The 18478-nt window shown below is 41.0% G+C and overlaps 3 protein-coding genes across 3 annotated transcripts; 1 reads left to right on the top strand and 2 right to left on the bottom strand.

Moving 5' to 3' along the window:
• Positions 1-262: 262 nt before the first annotated feature.
• LOC139284057 (progonadoliberin-1-like) lies at positions 263-892 on the bottom strand. The gene is made up of 4 exons (XM_070904213.1): positions 882-892; positions 648-783; positions 454-552; positions 263-310 (listed from the first exon to the last, which is right to left on the bottom strand). The coding sequence occupies exons 1-4, from the start codon at positions 890-892 to the stop codon at positions 263-265; spliced, it is 294 nt and encodes a 97-aa protein (XP_070760314.1).
• A 1914-nt stretch (positions 893-2806) lies between these two features.
• Positions 2807-6253, bottom strand: kctd9a (potassium channel tetramerization domain containing 9a). Its single transcript, XM_070904625.1, has 12 exons — positions 6206-6253; positions 5766-5887; positions 5620-5663; positions 5423-5519; positions 5240-5298; positions 5004-5132; positions 4792-4859; positions 4615-4710; positions 4377-4526; positions 3820-3925; positions 3605-3738; positions 2807-2923 (listed from the first exon to the last, which is right to left on the bottom strand). The coding sequence occupies exons 1-12, from the start codon at positions 6251-6253 to the stop codon at positions 2807-2809; spliced, it is 1170 nt and encodes a 389-aa protein (XP_070760726.1).
• A 733-nt stretch (positions 6254-6986) lies between these two features.
• Positions 6987-8408, top strand: ankrd39 (ankyrin repeat domain 39). Its single transcript, XM_070904933.1, has 4 exons — positions 6987-7246; positions 7446-7549; positions 7653-7856; positions 7959-8408. The coding sequence occupies exons 1-4, from the start codon at positions 7156-7158 to the stop codon at positions 8103-8105; spliced, it is 546 nt and encodes a 181-aa protein (XP_070761034.1). The 5' UTR covers positions 6987-7155; the 3' UTR covers positions 8106-8408.
• Positions 8409-18478: the final 10070 nt, after the last annotated feature.

Raw genomic sequence — 18478 nt, 5'->3', positions numbered from 1 at the left:
AGCCAAAACCATTTTCCAGTCTGAATCAAAGATATTTTCTTGCTGGGTGAAAATATTTGTTGTACAAATCTGCTGTGTTCCATGCAATCAGGAAGTTGGAAACTGCTGGGACATAAATCAAAATTAAACTGGGATTTGAAGTCCTCCCAGACATTGCAGTGACTCTGTATTTGGAGAAATACAAGCAAGTTGCTGTTGCATACAATAACCACAACCACGGTGATATGCTAATATAATAATTTATTGTAGAATAAAAGAATCATCATTTCTTATATGTTCTGTGTCCATTTTCCCTGTCGGTGACACTTCCCTAAAAGAGAGCAAGAGATTAAATGTGTGGGAACAGATGAAAACTTTATCAGAACCATGAGGTAAAACGTCTGGCAGTCTTCACAGTATTGATAGATGCGTCAACAGACGAACTACAGAGAATTACAAATGAGCCAAACTTACAAGAAATCCTTTCACTCTGTACATTTTGGAAAGAGGTGACTCCTCTGCACAACCCAAAACACTGCAGGGTGCGTCCACTTGTGGAAAACCCTCAACGATCTGTGGAAGAAATAAAAATCACAATGAGTATGTGCGAAAGCAAAGAGGAGCAAGCAGTGCTAAGGGAAAGTGTGAGGAGGCTGAGAAATGCTTACATTGCCCAGTGTGTCTGAAAGGCTGTCCAGGTCCCTCTTCCCTCCTGGGCTCAGTCCATATGACCAGTGCTGGCAGCAGCCCTGTGTCACTGTCCCCACCAGTAGCAGCCACAGCGCCAAGGTTTTTGTAGCCATTCTGAGGGGGAAATATATTGCACACATGAGCGTGGCGCTGATCTTCTATCTCGAAGCTGCTCAGATTTATAGTATTTCACCCATCACTGAATGTTTTACCTTCTGTGCATCAGGCAGGCAGGCTTCTCTGGCTTGTTCTTGTCTGCTGTCCTTTGTGAATCCTGCTGCACATGATTTTCCAAAGTTTATATAAGCCTATGCTGCCTCCCTTCCTCTTAGCCCAACACTTCACTACAGGGGGTGACAAAGTGGGATTAAGCAACACTTACTGGCGACCTGCAGAGCTGTTTAAAAGATTACACTCTGTGTGTGTGTGTGATTTTTGCCCTTCCACAAAAAGAACAAGCTACATGGGACACGTATCAACAATGTTCCCAGTCATTTTCTGGTAATTTTACGATGCATTTTAAAATGTACAAAACACTCATTTATTAACAACTGAGACACAACAAATGATTAAAAATCAGATGACTTTTTCTTCTTCATAGCAGTTTATTTATAACAGTCATTCATGGAAATATATTTCCACGGTTGAGTGCAATAATCATAGATAGGGAGACCTCCACCGCTCCCTGCCTCAAACACAAACCAACCATTGCCCCATATTGCATTCAGTGAGATGTATTAAAATAAATAACCATAGCTCTTCCATTGATTTTCACGCTCAAGGTGAAATACACAATATGATTGCCTTCATCATTCATTCTCACAGGCTGGGTACCTACGATTGAACTGAGTGAATAGTATTGCATCAGAGCAGCTTTGAGCTACAGTCAGAGAAACTTCACCAGTCAAAGACGAGTACAGCTCTTCACACATGCAAACAGACACTGTCCAGTAGAGAACTGAAGTGACATCCTTGACAAAACAGCTGACAACACCTGCCGACTCCGATAAGAGTTTTTTTTTTTGGAAGTTTTGGAATCACTGGATTTGATTTACATAAGATTACAAGCACCAAACATTTTTTTGGTGAAAAAGGTATAACATACGTTACAAGTTAACATACACTTGTGCAAATAAGTTCAAAGCATGATTAAGTGATACACACCGATACATGGAGTATGTTTCCAGGCAAACCCACTTTGACAACATAAACAATGTGAAAGTGGCTTTCTTTTAAAAGCACACGCGTTGGATTATTTTCTGTTGGAAATCTGAAGAATAATGAATGACTTAAACATAAACATTACAATAAGCAGTGCCACGGTCAAATGCATGCAATTGTGGATCACTCACACACCAGATTAAAAAAAGAGGTAGATTCACAGAACGCATAACAAGGGAAAGCTTTTTAAGAACACAATATTTAAAAGTAGGAAAGGAGAAACCTCACAGCTGTACATCATGTATTGCATACCCAAGCTGTGTTTAAAACTAGCCTGTCGCATAGTTTACTAACAGCACTTTTAGCCTTTTAGACTGTGCTATTGTTATGGCTTTGGCTTGCATTGCTTTCTTTATAATATGTTGAATCCAGCAAAATTAAGTTAAATACTTAAAGAGGAATATTTATATGTATAACGACACAGTTATTGGTAAGTGACCCCTTCTATATCTGCTACAGCAGCATTCAGTGAAGCTCAGTGCTCTGAACTTTACTGCACACAGAGAACATGATTTTGACTCCCACTAACATGTCAAGTAATATAACGTGAATATAAATTATGTAAAACATTACATGAGTATAGTCACTGGATTGCATCCAGACACATCTACATACACGAGGAACATTATTTTGTTTTGGTGATATATGCAGCTGAACATTTCAAAACATCCTACCATACATACATACATTGACAACCCTGAATAAATTCTAGTGCAAGATATTTAAAGCTAACATAATATAGGTGGAATGCCAGGGATGTGCATACAAATACCTGTACTGCAGACAGGTAAAGAGAGATTGAAAGTAGGGGAGTATACTGTGGGAGAGGCTGGAGGAACAGAGCATTAAAGAAGCCAGCTGTAGCCCACACCGGATTGGTATATGTGTGTGTGTGTGTGTGTGTGTGTGTGCTGAGTTATCTGACACTCTGTGACATGTGCAGAGGGGTCAGCATCTCTTCAAAAATGGCTCCTTTCACATTGGACCCTCTCAGGTTGGCTTCTTGTAGATCGCAGCCGGACAGGTCACAGTTCTGCAAAGAGGCAGCAGAGACAAAATGGGAGACAGGAGGATTAAATGTGTCCCGTGAAAAACCTGCAATGTAACTGGAGAACTGTAATGTGTTAGAAAATGTTGTACAGAGCTGCAACTAACAATTAATTTAATCATCGATTAACCTGCCTTTCATTTTCAACTGATCATTTTAGTCTATCAATTACCCGAAAACAGTGAAAAATGTCCCAGATCTTAAGTTGGCATATTTAGATTGCTTGTTTTGTCCAACAAATAGTCTATAACAGTAAATATTCACATTACCAGCTATTCATTTTGGGCATTTTTGCTTAAAAACACGATTTGAATCGATTCTCAAAATGATTACAGATTTCTTTGTTTATCACTAATCATTTCAGCTCTAGTGCTATGGATTAGTCCTGTTACTTTTTGTAAGATTCCAATGGCTTGCGTAAACCCTCAACATGTCTGGTTAAAATGTTATGTTATCCTACAGGAAAAATGATTAACTTGATATTTATTTATATATATATAAACTGATTATCAAACACACACTTGAGGTTCAAAAAGCCAGTCCTAAATGTTGAATACATGGCAAAGTCCACCCAAAAACATACTAATCTTACAGCCCAGCTAAATCAAGATAAGATTGCAAGCTGTGTGTTTTTATCTATAATCCCTTGTGACAGCCCTAACTCACCTCAAGATCAGTCCCCGCTAAAGTGGCTCCCCGCAGGTTACAATTCTTCAGCTTTGCATTTTTCAGAGTGGCCACACGCAGGTTGATACCAGTCATTTGGCTTCCTTCCATGTCAACTCCTTTCAGGTTAGCACCTGATCACAAAGATATTTGGTTAAAACATGACTACAAATGTGGAACTACTTCTACTTTGATTACGAATTGTGATGGATTACCTTCCAAATTGGCCTTCAGTCCAGATGGATCTTCAAAGTTGCATCCTTTGAGAGAAGCTCCCTCAGCATTGGAACAGAGCATCTTCACCCCTTGTAAGTTGGCACCCTGCAAAAGACAACGTAAAGATCAAAAGTACTCAGAATGTTCTTGGAGGTTCATATTGAGTAACGCCCTACAATAAATTGTATGTAAAGTTACCAGATTGAGGAAAAAAAACAGTCTGCTTGTTATTTCTTTAAAGAGGTGAATGTGAGAGTAGGTGTGTGCCATTGGCAAACATGTTTTAGAACAGAGTGGCCCTTCCTCCACACAAATGAGGGGGCAGCAGGTGTGAAGTGGCCAAAAAGCAAAAGCCAAGTCCATTGTTCACCAGCAGGAAGGCCAACAATTAAAAATAACACAAAAATGACACACACAACTCAAACAGAAGAGGGAAATGTTCGCTTCCCCACAGCGAGACAGTGGGAGGCATTCTGCACTTATCGCGTGTCTGCTGACACTGTATGTGCACATGAATCATTTAGTGCCGACAGAAGAAAAGAGTTTTCAGACTTACGTCCAGGTTGGCTCCAGAAAGATCAGCCCGCTCCAGATTGGAACAGCACAGGTTGGCATGTGTTAGATTGCAGCGGCTGAGATTAGCCATCTTGAAATTGATGTAACGCAAATCAAGTCGGGACAGATCTGCGCCACTAAAATTAAGACCCTAAAAGCAGTAAGCAGCATAGAGTCAAATGGTAAACTTGACATGGTGAGCTGACGGGGTAAATGAAAACATTTTCGCTTAGCTATACCTGACAGCGGAGCTCTGACTTGGTTGGTGTTGCCAGAAGAAAACGAACAAACTCCTTGCGGGAAATGGGAGAGTGGTCCTCAGGTGGCTGGGAGTTCTGTTTTGAAAGTAAGCGCCTGGTAAGTCACGGTGCATGATTACTGAGTGTTAAATATTTACCTTACACACTTCATATTACCTTGATTGCAACCTCCAGCTGTTCAGCAAGCTGCTCAATTCCAAAGAACCGAGCCTCCTCGAGGACACCTGGAAGACATTCAGCACAATGCTACAAATCCAAGCTTATTTTCACATTTTATCAGGAAATTACAGAGGGAATTTTTTTTGAATGACCCTCTTCCGAGTGACTCAGGTAGACTTCAACATTTACGATTCGTCAAAAAAGCTTACCTCGAATATTTATGCCTTCATTGATAATGAGCTGACCATGTCTCAAGTAGTTGAGAATAGGCTCAAAGTATTCAGGGCTGCGGTCGATGAGGTAAGCCCCATGCTCGTCCCGCTTGTTCCCCCACACATCTGGAACAAAACGCAGAGGTTGAGAAGACCCATTCAAAAAGACGGCTCACATAAAACAAATATGAAATGCTTACTGTTGGCTAGTCCGCTCTGTAACCATAACTTACCTTTCTCTCGAAACATGTGAGCAAGCATACTCTCTGGCTCTTTGCTGACCAAGGTGCTCCTGAACAGAAAACAATGAATGAAATTGTGACTCTGACAGGAAAAAAACATAAATATACATTGTGGTATAGCACAATTTTCAATGTGTTCATTACTGGTGAAAGCAGCATTAAGACCACAGTTACCTGGTGGTGGTGAAGGGACGACCACCAATATTAAGGGTCAGCCAATCAGTGTGTGCTCCGTGCTGATCAGATGTAACCTTGGCTTCATTTTGAGGGTCTGTAATGTAGAAAAAAGGAAGAATGACAGTCTCCGAGACCATATTCATACTTTCACTGACAGTGGATGAGACCCCTGCAGCAGTCATGGCAGCACTCACCAATAAACGGATCTCCTTCTGACACATACAACACGTCGTCATCTCTGTTGGAAACACAAGATGCACAGACAAGTCACAGAATTAGCTGAAATGCTCATAAAGCGCATATGTAAAACGTATGTATTATTATTATGGTGTGAGCTTACCTTATAAGGGCAATGTCATCTATGAGACCACCCTTTCCATTGTATAAACTGGAGGCTTTGATTCCTAACTTATTGCTTGCTACGGAAAGTAGGTCGGACAAGGTCCCGTACACTGCTACAACCTAAAAAGAAAAGATTGAAAATGAGTGCGTTGTCAAGGATTTAAGTTTAAAACAAAATGGGTCACTCCTGTCTAATACAACATTAATGAGTCGCATTTAGCAGCGTGAACGATGTTGGGCCAACAGTTACGGTCATATTCCGGGTAGAAGTAATGTCATAAAGACTAACGTTTGCCGTGACTTCATGCGACTATTGTTGGTAATACGTAGTACGTGCAGTGTAACATAAGTTAGTTAGCTATAATGAAACACGTATGTTCAGTGGAAAAAGCCAGTCATTATGTGGCCCAGCTGCCACACTGAACAGTTATAACCTACCTTGCCATTTTTACATGTCCCGTTAACAAATAAGGTAACTCTTCTCATTCTTTAGGCGCTTTGGTTATAAGCACTTTGTTACAATTTCAACAATAATGTGGCGTTTGCCAGCTAACACTTTGCTTGCCGATTCAAGCTGGCTAGCTATCTGCACCAGACAACAACACGAGACAAAAGATGCCTTCATGAGCTATCGGGAAAAAAACACGATAGGTTGTCCCAAGCTGGTATAGCTAAAAGTTTAATATTCCACCCTCAAGACCACATTTACTGTCAGGGTATCACATAAATAAATTGTACTAATGACAATGTAAGACATTAAAGGGAAGGGAAAAGATGGGTCATATCGTCAAATAATAGCAAAAGTGATGAGTATGTTTTTGATGGTATGTAAATAATTGTTATGATCCGTTGCAGCAATGCAATAGTTCGCTTTTGATAACCATTACTCCACCACAGCACAAAGTTTTGTGCCGCAGCTTGTCTTCCTAAACAAATCTCGGACGACAAACCGACCAAATCACAGAGCACCTGAAGGCTGCCTTCTGACTGCAGCTCTGCAATTGGTCGGAGCGTGTACACGTAGACACGTACACGCTCGCTTCATACGTCTGGTGGTCTTGGTGCAGACGTGTTTTCGATTTGTATTGTAAGAAACATAACGGCAACTCGCGAGGTTTCAAGCTGTATCTGAATTTTAACCTAAAATATTTTTTTGTCATTCGGTTAAAAATTAATTGGCGTCCTGACTTTACTTTGGGGCTTGTGTGTTTGGAAGCTAGTCCTATTGGTGGCGGCAACGCACCACAAAGTTGTCGACCACATGATAGAAGAAGAAACACGGAACTGTCAGCTTAATGTGAATTCATGCCTGTGCCTCTAAAGCTAGTGTTCAGCTTCAGCTTTGATTGAATCTAGGGCTGTTTTATCCTGTTTTGCCAGATAACACAATGGCGTCTGATAGACACCATTGTTCGTGTTGCTCCCATCCAGTCTCTGCCAGTGTTCACCAGACGCTGAATGAAATGGATTTTGAACGAGGTTTGCATTCATATGTTAGGCATGTAGTGGCTGAGTCACAGCATGGCAGAGTATTTCAAATATTTGTTTTCTGTCAGTTGACATCCTCCACATTCAAACGTGCATATTTTGCTTTTCTTTAAATTACTCGAGTCTTTCTGACTTGACTGATCTGTCAGATGAAGTGTAGTGCCGTGTTGTGTGTCATTCATTAATGCAGGTATCTGGTCTGCTGCAATGGATGGGGACTTGGAGAGAGTCAAGTCCTTAATGCAGAAGGGCACAGACCCTAACCTGAGAGACTCAGCTGGGTACACAGCTCTGGTGAGTTTGCTGGGCCGATGTTTGGCTGGAAGTGCTGTAGTGTCCACTGTTCTCGTTAATCTAAATTCCTGCGTCATTTTTCTTTTTATGTGTTTTGTCTCAGCACTATGCAAGTCGCAGTGGTCATCAGGCTGTATGCAAGTTTCTTCTTGAGAATGGTGCTTGTGCATCTCCCCAGACACCAGGCGGTGCCACACCACTCCATCGATCAGCTTACTGCGGTCATCTGGATGTGGTTAGACTCCTGCTGCACCACAGAGCAGATCCAATGCTCTGTGACGACGATGGCGCATGTCCTTTACATAAGGTACAGAATAGCCGCCAATAACATCTTAAAACCATTCCGGAGAGACAGTTTCATGATCATTTAACCGCCTGCCTGTATTTTGTTACACTGTTGCTTGAGCAGGCTGCAGAACGGGGTCATGAAGAAGTGTGTCAGCTGCTTCTTGAGCACTGTCCAGCTCTCTGCAGCCAGGTGAACAAGAGGCTCCAGCTACCCTACCAGCTGGCACCACAGGGAGATCTGCAGGAACTCTTAAAATCACCTAGGTGACAACAGACTACACAGCATCTGGGGCATGCTGAGTTGCTAAAATCAAACGAATGACATGAGCTCGAAACATAACATGAGTGCTGAAGTTTCTCTTGTAAACACACTGTGTAAGATATGAAATGATCTGACTTTGAGGGGGCAGAAACCTTACAAGCTCTTTGCAAGTGGCTCAGGGACTTTGTTGTTAGTCACATATTACATTTGTGCAGTTCCAACACCAGCATTTCCTCTCACTGCAGCATTAATGATTGTTTACTTTGAACGTGTGTTAATGTGCTTGTTTGAAAAGGCGGTTTGTATTAAAACTGGAGGCCAACATCTTGCCCGTGTTGTTTCATTTATTTAACTTGGGCAAATGTATGTGAAGTGATCCTTGCTGGGCTTTTTAAATCTGCAACAGCAGGGGGAGCTGTCGTCTTAAAAGCAGCATGTGTTTTCTTTCCAGCACAGCATGTGAATTAGCTGGCAGCTTAAACACAGTGACCTCATTCGATCCTCCACCGTTGGAAAACTAAACGGGGTAACTGTTAGAAAGAGAGAAAAGCATCGGTGTAACTGTTACAGCTGATAATAAGACATCACTGTTCAGCCAAGTTATGTTTATGCCAACGTGCTGGGTTATTTACTGTGTACTAATGAAGGTATCAATCAAGCACTGCAACAGATTTGTAGATGTTTTTAAAGGTAATTCTGACACATTGGTGTCATTAGGTGTTTGACCATTTGACATGGTCTTTAGGAACACTCATGCTCAGCCTACATATTTTACAGGTGACCTGTCGCTACTGTAACAACATGCAACATGTCTCAACTGCTTCTACTGCTCTAGTTTTATGTCTCAGAGAGTGTTAGCAAATTCTTGGGACCTACTGCTTCTGGTGTAAAGCATTAACACTTTTCTACACTGAGGGCAGATGTTGATGGTTGATAGTCTTTGTAATGTTGGTGAAGTAATGGCCTCAAACCACACAACTGTCCACCAACCTGGCTGCTAATTTGTTATGCCTGCCGTTATTGATACCTCTTTGCGTATCATTGTGACCTGTAATGGAAAAGCAAAGCTAAATTAAATAATAGCTTCGCCATCACACATTATTTATAGGTCTTTCTAAAGAAAAGTGTTGTGCTAGGAGGTTGTTTTTTTTACTGTCAAACTTTTGTCAAAGGATTAGCAGTTATTTGCTTTTGTCTTGCCACTTTCACTGAGATGACTCATCCTTTCTTGAGTTATCAAAGGCAGCACACATTACTGAGTGCTTTTTTTTAACCAGTAATAATATGCAAAGGGACCAAAGGATGGAAGCCTGCGGGTGAATAAAGGATGTTGATATTTCCATATCTACTGAGACAGATGGAAATACTTTCAACTATTGTCTCATGTACTTACTTATTCAAAGCATGTTCAATAAGTAACACATGCGCATACAAGAGGCAGATACCTTTTCCTCCCAGCCTTCCACAGATGTGCAGGGCAGCACTGCACTTCCTCTGTGATCCTGCAGTCCGCACAAATACGAACCCGCGACAGAAACCTCTCACTGCAGTCTGAGGAACTTTCATTGGGTCCGCTGGTGGGTGGTGTTTCCAAACTACCTTCAAACCACATCCAGTGCCGTGACTGGAGGGGTGCCAGGCCACATCTGGAGCTCATTGCAGCTGACGCCACACAGCACAAGGAGATGGGGTGTTGGGGGGGGTAGATGGGGTGGGATGGGGGCATTTTAGCTCGGAGAACTAAGCCAAGAGAGCTGTTTACGCTCAGTGACAAGTTCCTCCTTCCACACAGCTGACGAGCTGTAACTTTGAGTGCCACATGTCAGTAATAGCAGGGGTTTGCTCAGCTTTTTTTTTTTCGCTAGTCACCAAGGAGACTGGTTTGAAAATATCCCCGTTTGGTTTCTAAATGGCAGAAAAAAACAATGCACATTATGCTATTTGAATCCAACCAGTAATTTTGACTGGCACACAGACTATCACACCCGCCCACAGCTCCTTCTGATTGTTCCCCTGCCAGGTTCTATGTAACATAATCAAAGTTGATGTCTGAGATTTGCTAGCAGTGAGCGAGGTAATGAAAACCCTCTGTGTCACTGGGTAAAACCAGAGGAATATTAAAGGGCCTCATTCTTTTTGGATAATTTTTCATGAGCTGGTTTGAATTTAAGAGCTGCTTTGCCCTTTTATGTGGAAAGGATCAGAAACTGGCCCGTGTTGGGTGAAAATGAGCAGCTTTGTCTGAAAGAAAAAAAGACCCTTTCCACACTTTTTAAAAAAACGTTTCTCTCTGTCAGTACAAGTGATACCACAAGTGATATTTAGAAGGCTATGGTGTGATTTTTTTTTTTAGGCCTAGCTTTTCAGAGCTTTCTCATACTGTGAGGATTTGGGGAGGACTCCACAAGATGAGGAATTTGGATTACAGCTCTGTTTAGATTTATTTGGAAAGCAATGAAACTTCCTGGCCCTGGAACCCACTTCCACCATAATGAGCCCAAGTTAAACTAGGACTGGATGTTATTTTCCTCAGAAATAGAAGGTGGTCTGTGTGCCACGCTTACATGGAGGATTTGAAGTCAGTGCTTGGGACTTTATTTTAGACAGCACTTTAGCCAGAGAGTGGATGATGAGCTTGTCCTCTGTGCATATTTCTCCAGTTTTATTATGTTTAAGCTGCAAAATTAAGTTGTTTTTGCGGCTACAAAAAATATGAAATTCACTATTGTATTCCAGTCTGCCAGATGTCATTTTTCTCCATTTTGGTGATATCTGGCTGCTTGTTTTCACAGATAAAAGGGTCGTCTGGTCCTTATCTTTCCTGTGTCCTCCTGTACAAAATTAAAGCCATTCTCTGGCCTCCCAGCTACCCTGGCAGAGACTGACCTGTCTGAGTTATCCCGAAGTAATCAGGTAAATGGCTGGCAGATGGGCACACATTAAGAAGTGGAGTGCCAGACTCTGGCATGGAGGACTGCCCCACGTCGTCTCATCTGCATGGGGGAGGCAGGAGTGTGGGTGTTGGGTGAAGGAGGCGTGTGTAATCAAATCTATGGGAGCTGCTCCTCAGAGATGCTGCATAATCCAATTTAGGTCCACTCCCACTTCAAAGCAGCATGTCGTCTGCTGGTTGAAGTGATGTTGCAGATCTTGCGCTCCCACTTTCCAGGTCAGCAGGTGATGAGAGCCATGAGTCCAGAGGCCGCAGCTCAGCTCTTCCAGGCAATCAGCACTGTGACTGTGGGAAACGTCAGGCTTGTCAGGTGATCCAGCCAAACACAAAGCGGACCATGTGATACATGGATTTTGTAGGTCAACATACAATATTAATATTTTCTAGTCATTTTAATATTGGATATGGAAGTCATGTCAGTGGAATTTGGGTTCCTGCAGCCACACTTGGACTAAAATGCAACCAACACATCTGGACAACGTCAAAACGTCCCTACCAGCGACCATAATCATGTAAAAGTTTCCTCAGGAAATTGTGCTCAGTGAACATGCTGTGAGTTTTGTGTTATTGTGGGTATATTTGAGGGGGAAAGTTTATTTTCCCAGATGTTTTTTTCCCAGACTCTGTGGTGGATGGTTAAGTTTCTTTTTATTGATTATGGAGATGTAATCTTCTCAAAAGCACGGCCAGACAACCATAAGCGGTACCATATGAGTCAGAGGACAATTAATGGAGCTTTTGGGATCATATATCTAGGTCCCATCATACCACACTGTTGTTAGAAATCAGATGATTATGTATCATCGGCCAAATCTGCAGAGCAAATCTACTGTATGTGCCTCTTGTTCACTGCAATTGTGCTTTTCCAGCATGTTGTTCATGTGCACAGGTTTGCCTGTCATCCACCCTATTGAGCTTTAACTCGCATGTCTATTTTTTATGTGGTCTGTTTTCTCCTTTTGTAGTTTATAGCAAATAGCAAATTCATCCATTTTCACCAACAGACTGCTGTTGATATAGACACACATTTCAGACAATATATTTCACAGTCCCACAAATTGATATAAACCACAACAGTTACCCAAACTCATCCTGAAAGTACCACCTTAAAGCCTATACTCAATATTCATATCATAACAATGGATCAAATGATTAGCTGGTGAACATAGCGGAGCATTTAGCAGCCAAAGAGCCAGATATTTCCTCAGGAGTGGAAACCAAAAACAGCTAAAAAGAGAGTGAACATTGGACTTCTAATTCAGCAGGTGGGCAGAAACATGACCTCTAATGTTGAATGCTAATGTTGCTTTGATATCTGCTTCATGTGTAAATAGGCAAATGTTTGCTAACAAGTCAATAATATAATATAATATAATATAATATGTCAATGTGTTTACAACCCTCAAAGAGGGTTATTGCAGGACTAATAAAATTATAGCAGTATTTGGAATATAAATATGCTGATGTGGGTTTATGGTCCATCAGCCACTTCTGTACTGACTGTCCAACGTGTTTTGACGTCAGTCAATTTCACTATGTTTGTATTTGTTTTCACCTAATTTTCCTCCTCGTCGTCACCATAGAGTGATTTGAAATCAGAATGTTGGTGTTGATTATTAACTCCGGGGACAGCTGAGATCATCAGGTCATGCCTTTATGTGGAAGTGAGTGCTCAGAATTATTGTGTGAATTTTAAGTGAATGATGGAAAGTAACTAAGTACATTTACTCAGGTACAAACTGAAGGTACTTTAATATTTCCATTTTATCCTATTTTATACTTTATACTTTTCCGTGTGTTTTTACTCCACTAAAAAAGCTATATCTACAAGTTATTTACAGTTTTACACACAACATATGTGATGTAAATTAAACTATCCAAGAGTATATATAAAGAAATTAAAATGTGCTCCACCTCATCCAATTAAAACATTAAAATGCTACTCACACATCAATCTGTTAGTAATAGTAATCCAATTTGATAACATGTAATAGTGTGACACTCACACAGCGGCCATTTTCTGCATTATAGGTATATTTTGCTGATAATACTTTACTTTTACTTAAGTAAAATGTTATATGCTGAACTTGTAATGGAGTATTTTTACAGATACTTGCTACTTTTTCTGAAGCAAAGGATCTGAATACTTCCACCTCCACCACTGATGTAGTAAAAGGGAAGGATCAAGGAAAAAGTCCTTTAAAAGATGTTTTCAAATAATAATAAGTGGACAAACAAAGACTTTGTGGAGCTGGAAAAGATCTATATCTAAAACTGACATCTTTGATATATCACATCCTCTTTTATTCATTCAATGTCAGAAATGGAGCATAAAAGGCAGACACGATGTGAAGACAAGATCCTGCAAGCCCTCATTTTGTATAAATCAGATCAGATAAATCAGATTCTTCATAGCCCTCAGACATCATGGGAAATATAGCCGGAGCACAATAGAAGGGCAGAACTAAATAGCTGCATTTGGTGATGATTATTCACCAGTAAAACAAAGCAGCTGCCACCACACTTGTTAGGATTCCCTCCACAATACCAAACAGCAAAATCTTCACAACTGAAGTGACAATACACCCATTCAGTGTGAATGACCGGGGAACGCAACACCGCGCTGCACGTGTAATTGAACAAGATGGTTACGCTGATGAACTAAGACTCATAGAGGCACGCCGTCCCTCTGTCAGCAGGTGCCCGACACACACTAGCCCATTCATATGCGCATTCCTGTCTCTCCACTCGCAGCCCAGCAGGTTCCTCCTGGCCACTCAGGACAGGGGCTGACGCACACAAAGGGTCTTCAATCTGCCTCAGACAACAGCCAGCATAAAGGCCCGGAAAGCCACAACAGCGTTATGTCAAAGAGCGGGCTCGGGGTGGTGAGGTGAGCTTGGGGGGCCCTGCGTAGAACAGGGGCTCTGCTGATGGATGGATGAGGGCTGGGCTCAGGCAAACGTAGTGGAAGGCCTGTCTGAGGTTTTTTGTGCATAAAGGAGGATATTTGTACTTGCCCAGTAACAATGGAATGCAAACATGAACAGCGAGGACAATAAAACACCACTTTGGGGCGATGAAGAAGCTGCTAGGGAAATCATCATGCAAAGCATCCCTGGGGGAGATATTGTTCACTCTGAGGATTGCATGACTCCCTGTTTGTTCTCATGCTGATGTGTGGCTTAGCCTGCCTTCAGTTTGCTTTTGCATAAGGTATCCCTGGCTTTAACAGTGTCCGGCACATTTCCTTACGCTGAAAGGGAGTGAGGAGTGATCAGAAATGCCCCACCTCATCTTAAAACAGACTGTGTTTAGGCTGAGCTATTGTCGGCCGCATCTAAGCGAAAGTTCAACTGACTTTGAGTGGTTCTGGGGATCCTATCTCAGATAATGTAAATGACTGATTTCATTTGTACACAACCTGACAACATTTTAGCATGTCCTTACAGGTGAAAAGAAACTGCACTGTGTAATTATTAATAAAAATCATAAACTTCATTTTATAGCCTTTCCGCTACGTCCTGGCGGTAAGCTCACCTATATATTTCTTGAGCTACCATGGCATGTACACATCACAGGGGCAAGTTAATGATTAATGATTGAAGCTTTTTCAAATTAGCCCCATCATAATACAAGTCCTGCTTTCATTCTCACATGTGTGCCAGTGAACCAGTATAGAAATATAGACAGCATGTCTCCCCCATGCTGCTATAAACAACAGAAGACCATCTTTTATTGGTGTGCAATTGCTTTGTTTTAATTTAGCCTCATCTGTTTTGCACAAACTTTACCACGCTAAGCTGTCACTGCTCAGACTGGGGTGGAGATTTCCAGAGTTTCAGAGATGTCATTCACCTCCTATCAGAGGAAAACAATAAGCGACCAAATGAATAAACAATCACCATATGTTGTGAATTCTGCCAAGGCTTTCGTGTTCTGCAAAGAACTTGTTTTTATCATTAACAGCTTGATGCACATCTCATGGGAGCTCTTTTATCAGTGACACAAGAAGAAAAAGAAATGTCTATTAAATGTCTGGTTTCAAACTGCCGTTGCATCAAAGATCTTCTTAGCCGTATTTTGATTCTCTGAAATTGTAAGATGTGGCTGATGGCAGCACATGCACGTTTAACTCTCACTATTAGTTACTCTAATAAACATGCTTGCCTTTTCTCTGGTATGTATGCGGTTTGTCGATTCACACTCCATCTGCATCACAGTTAGCAGCTCTCTTTGAAGTTGCAAGTTAATTTGAGCTCAAAGTGCATTTGACATTAAAAAAAGGCAGTTTATAAGTGTTAAAAGCATGAGTGTCTGACAAAAATACACCAATCTGACATAAAGGTATCACAGTCAGTCATTATAACTTTAAGGACTAGTCGACATTTTGGGAAATATGCATATTGGCTTTCTTGCCAAGAGTTAGATGAGAAGATTGATACCACTCTCATGTCTGTACGTTAAATATGAAGCTACAGCCAACAGCTGGTTAGCTTAGCTTAGCACTCGCTTCCTTGTTGCCTGGCAACCTCACAGTGACACCGCACCTGGCCAGCAGATAAACTACCACAACCCCTGTTTCAAGTCTTAGCCAAGCTAAGCTAACTGGCTGCTGGTGGTAGCTTCATAGTTAGCGCACAGACATGAGAGTGCTATCACTCTTCTCGTCTAACTCAAAAAGAAACGTGTTATTTTCCTATAACATGTTGAGACTGACAATGGGCAGTTTGCTTGCAACCTGACACCTACTTTACCCAAAATTGAGAAATGAGATTTGTGTGTGTTATGCTAGTAGCGGCTAATGTAGCCTCAAGCTGCTAGCCTCAAGCATAGATGAGGAGTGAGCTACAGAGGTGTGGCAACCTCACTTCTTTCTAAAATGAGTTCTGCTTTAAGAAAAGTTTTAAACTAATGATAATACAAGCAACAGTTATCAGAGCAAGTATGTAATATCCAAATGCACTTACTTGTAATGTAATATGCTTCTGTTAACAACATGTTTCAGGTAAATTTATCACAGCATTTAGTTTGTCATCTATCGAATCTATCGATCTAGTCTCTACACCCGACTGGCAATGTTTGCATCTTGATGCATTTCCTGGCGTAACTATAGCGTTTTTATTTATACAGTACATTGTCCTGTTGTGATCTCTTCTGGCGCTTTCAGTTTATAATCGTAAAATCTGAATTTTAGGTGGATCGATTACAGTATCAACACTTAATTTAGTCCGGATGAGTCAAAGAAGTCGTACATCCTGTAACATCATGCCAAGTTCCTCCCGTGTGGGCTGACAGGAGCTCAGTTTAGGGCTTGTGTTACAACCAATATAACAGCAATAACACAATGTTTGCTTTCTCAATAGAAGACAGGTAGTAGAAAAGTATGCGGCTCAGTTGTGTTTATACATGACTCTCTAGTACTGATCTTCAAAATACAGAATTTTGATCTCCAATAAAGTAAAGCAAATAATAAAGTCACCTTATTTTGTGAATGCCCTTAACATCACACAAGGTTAACATTGCATGGAAGATGAAAGGCCAACACATGTTGAAACACAAATGTGTTTCTTTGTCATGCCATTCTTTAATCTAACTACCAAGCTGGACTTCATGTGTCTCTGCAGCTTCAGTCGTCAATCATTTGTCAATTGTGACATGGAATCAAAGACCATATGAGCTCTTCAGATATGAACTATGTGTTTGATCAGGCAGAGCAAACTTGTGTTTGTGCTGACTTGGCAGATACATATGGAATTGTGATGCTCTCTGAAATGCTGCCAAAGCATATGATCTTCACGCCAGCACAAGAAAGCTATTTTATAGTTACGGGAAGTTGATGAAAGTGCTTACTTTTTGTCAGTGAATTTGCATTCATGTTGGTTATCTGAAATCCTGGAAGGAAAGCAAATATCCTCAGAGACACTCTCATATTAATGCCCACACATTCTGTCAGTGAGCGTCCCTTTACCCTGTTTACACTGATAAACCTTTGTGCTCTCTTGGTGTTAATGCACCTTTTTAAAGCACAATATACTTTTAATTTAGAAAGTGGAGTCTTTAAAGTTTTCACTGAAGGCTCAACTTCTTGGTAAAATGCGACAAACATTTATATTATTGTTCTTTTTTGTCTACATGGGACTTTTCTCAGTGATCCTACAGTGTCCTTCCAAAGCAAAAGTGGTGTCACCTGTGCTTATAGTGTCTGTCGAAGTCAATGACCTATAGGGATAGGGATCTTCTCGAACTCTATAGTTTTACATTTATTGTGTATTTCTTATGTATTATTATGTAGTGTATTTCTTATAGTGTTTATGTCGTGATCAGGACTGACTTTGTAGTTTATATCCAATATGGTAGTTGAAATGTAACGCAGAAGTACTATAATTCGCTATAGTCACAGTATTAGCCTGTGTGCTGTGTAGGTCTCCAATCCCACAATGCAAAGAGCGCGGTGTGGGGAGTTGGTGGAGCTCTGCTGGAGAGGTGCCGTGGATGGCAGGGGGAGCCAGGTTTCTACCAGCCCGGCCAGACCTGCGTCAAGTTGGAAAGTTGTAGCCTGAACACTGTCGGAACTCCAGTCGTGTGACATTCAAAATAAAAGCCACCAGAGGGGTAGGGGAAAAAAAAATCTGCATTTGTGTGAAGAAAAACAACATTGAAATAGACAATGCATTGAATATGGAGTGAATATATTGTGTGAAAACTATTCACATTGTAATATGGTACACAATATTTTCAGATGAATTCAGAGGCAAGGTTAAGAATCAAAACAGTTTTTCATCAAATAACTTTATGGAATCACATTATAAAACAACTTTGAAGAACAACAAACTAATACCAACATAAACTCAAGTAAAAGTAAGAAGCAAGGAACACATAAACTAATTTTTTTTTATTAACTATAAACAACAACTACAAATTAAAGCATATCCACATTAAATGCATCCTCCCCACATTTCCTTGAAAATGCCTAATGGTTTTTACCTTTAGAGGCAGCACAAGTAAGTGCTATAGAATGGGAGCAGGAGATAACACAGGGCCTGCCTCACAGAACACAACTCATTAGCTGCTCGGTAACATCAATGTATTTAGCCACTTCTCTTCACTTCCACCCGGTTAAGTTATCCAGCCAATTGCTGTCAAGCAACTACACTCTGCTGGGTGTTGTTCACGTTGGCTTTTATTGTATAAACTGAGACCGGAAGTTGTCAATGTTACAGCCTCTGTCTTGACAATGGTCCGGAGGATGCGCATATTCTTAGATTTAAGGGGGGAGGTTTGGAGTAGTCCGGACTCTCGTTGTTTAACAGCATTTCTCCGCCAGGAATGGTCCAAATACTGTGTAGGATTAATTTAAGTACCACTTTTGTTTGTAAGAATATAACACTGAGCGACATCTCGTTTTCGGATATTCAGCTAGAGT

Source organism: Enoplosus armatus, chromosome 4 (assembly GCF_043641665.1).
Source record: "Enoplosus armatus isolate fEnoArm2 chromosome 4, fEnoArm2.hap1, whole genome shotgun sequence".
Taxonomy (NCBI): Eukaryota; Metazoa; Chordata; class Actinopteri; order Centrarchiformes; family Enoplosidae; genus Enoplosus; species Enoplosus armatus.
Note: the sequence above shows the minus strand (reverse complement) of the source record. Positions and strands in the feature narration are given on the sequence as shown.

Coding starts and splice junctions, on each gene's coding strand:
- ankrd39 (XM_070904933.1), top strand. CDS start 7,156: ATGGCGTCTGATAGACACCATTGTTCGTGTTGCTCCCATCCAGTCTCT. Junction 7,247..7,445: donor TGAAATGGATTTTGAACGAG/GTTTGCATTCAT, acceptor TCATTAATGCAG/GTATCTGGTCTGCTGCAATG. Junction 7,857..7,958: donor GCGCATGTCCTTTACATAAG/GTACAGAATAGC, acceptor TTGCTTGAGCAG/GCTGCAGAACGGGGTCATGA.
- kctd9a (XM_070904625.1), bottom strand. CDS start 6,253: ATGAGAAGAGTTACCTTATTTGTTAACGGGACATGTAAAAATGGCAAG. Junction 4,860..5,003: donor TGAAGGCATAAATATTCGAG/GTAAGCTTTTTT, acceptor AATGTCTTCCAG/GTGTCCTCGAGGAGGCTCGG. Junction 3,926..4,376: donor TTTCTGGAGCCAACCTGGAC/GTAAGTCTGAAA, acceptor TGTCTTTTGCAG/GGTGCCAACTTACAAGGGGT.
- LOC139284057 (XM_070904213.1), bottom strand. Junction 553..647: donor TTTCAGACACACTGGGCAAT/GTAAGCATTTCT, acceptor TTTCTTCCACAG/ATCGTTGAGGGTTTTCCACA. Junction 311..453: donor ACAGAGTGAAAGGATTTCTT/GTAAGTTTGGCT, acceptor GCTCTCTTTTAG/GGAAGTGTCACCGACAGGGA.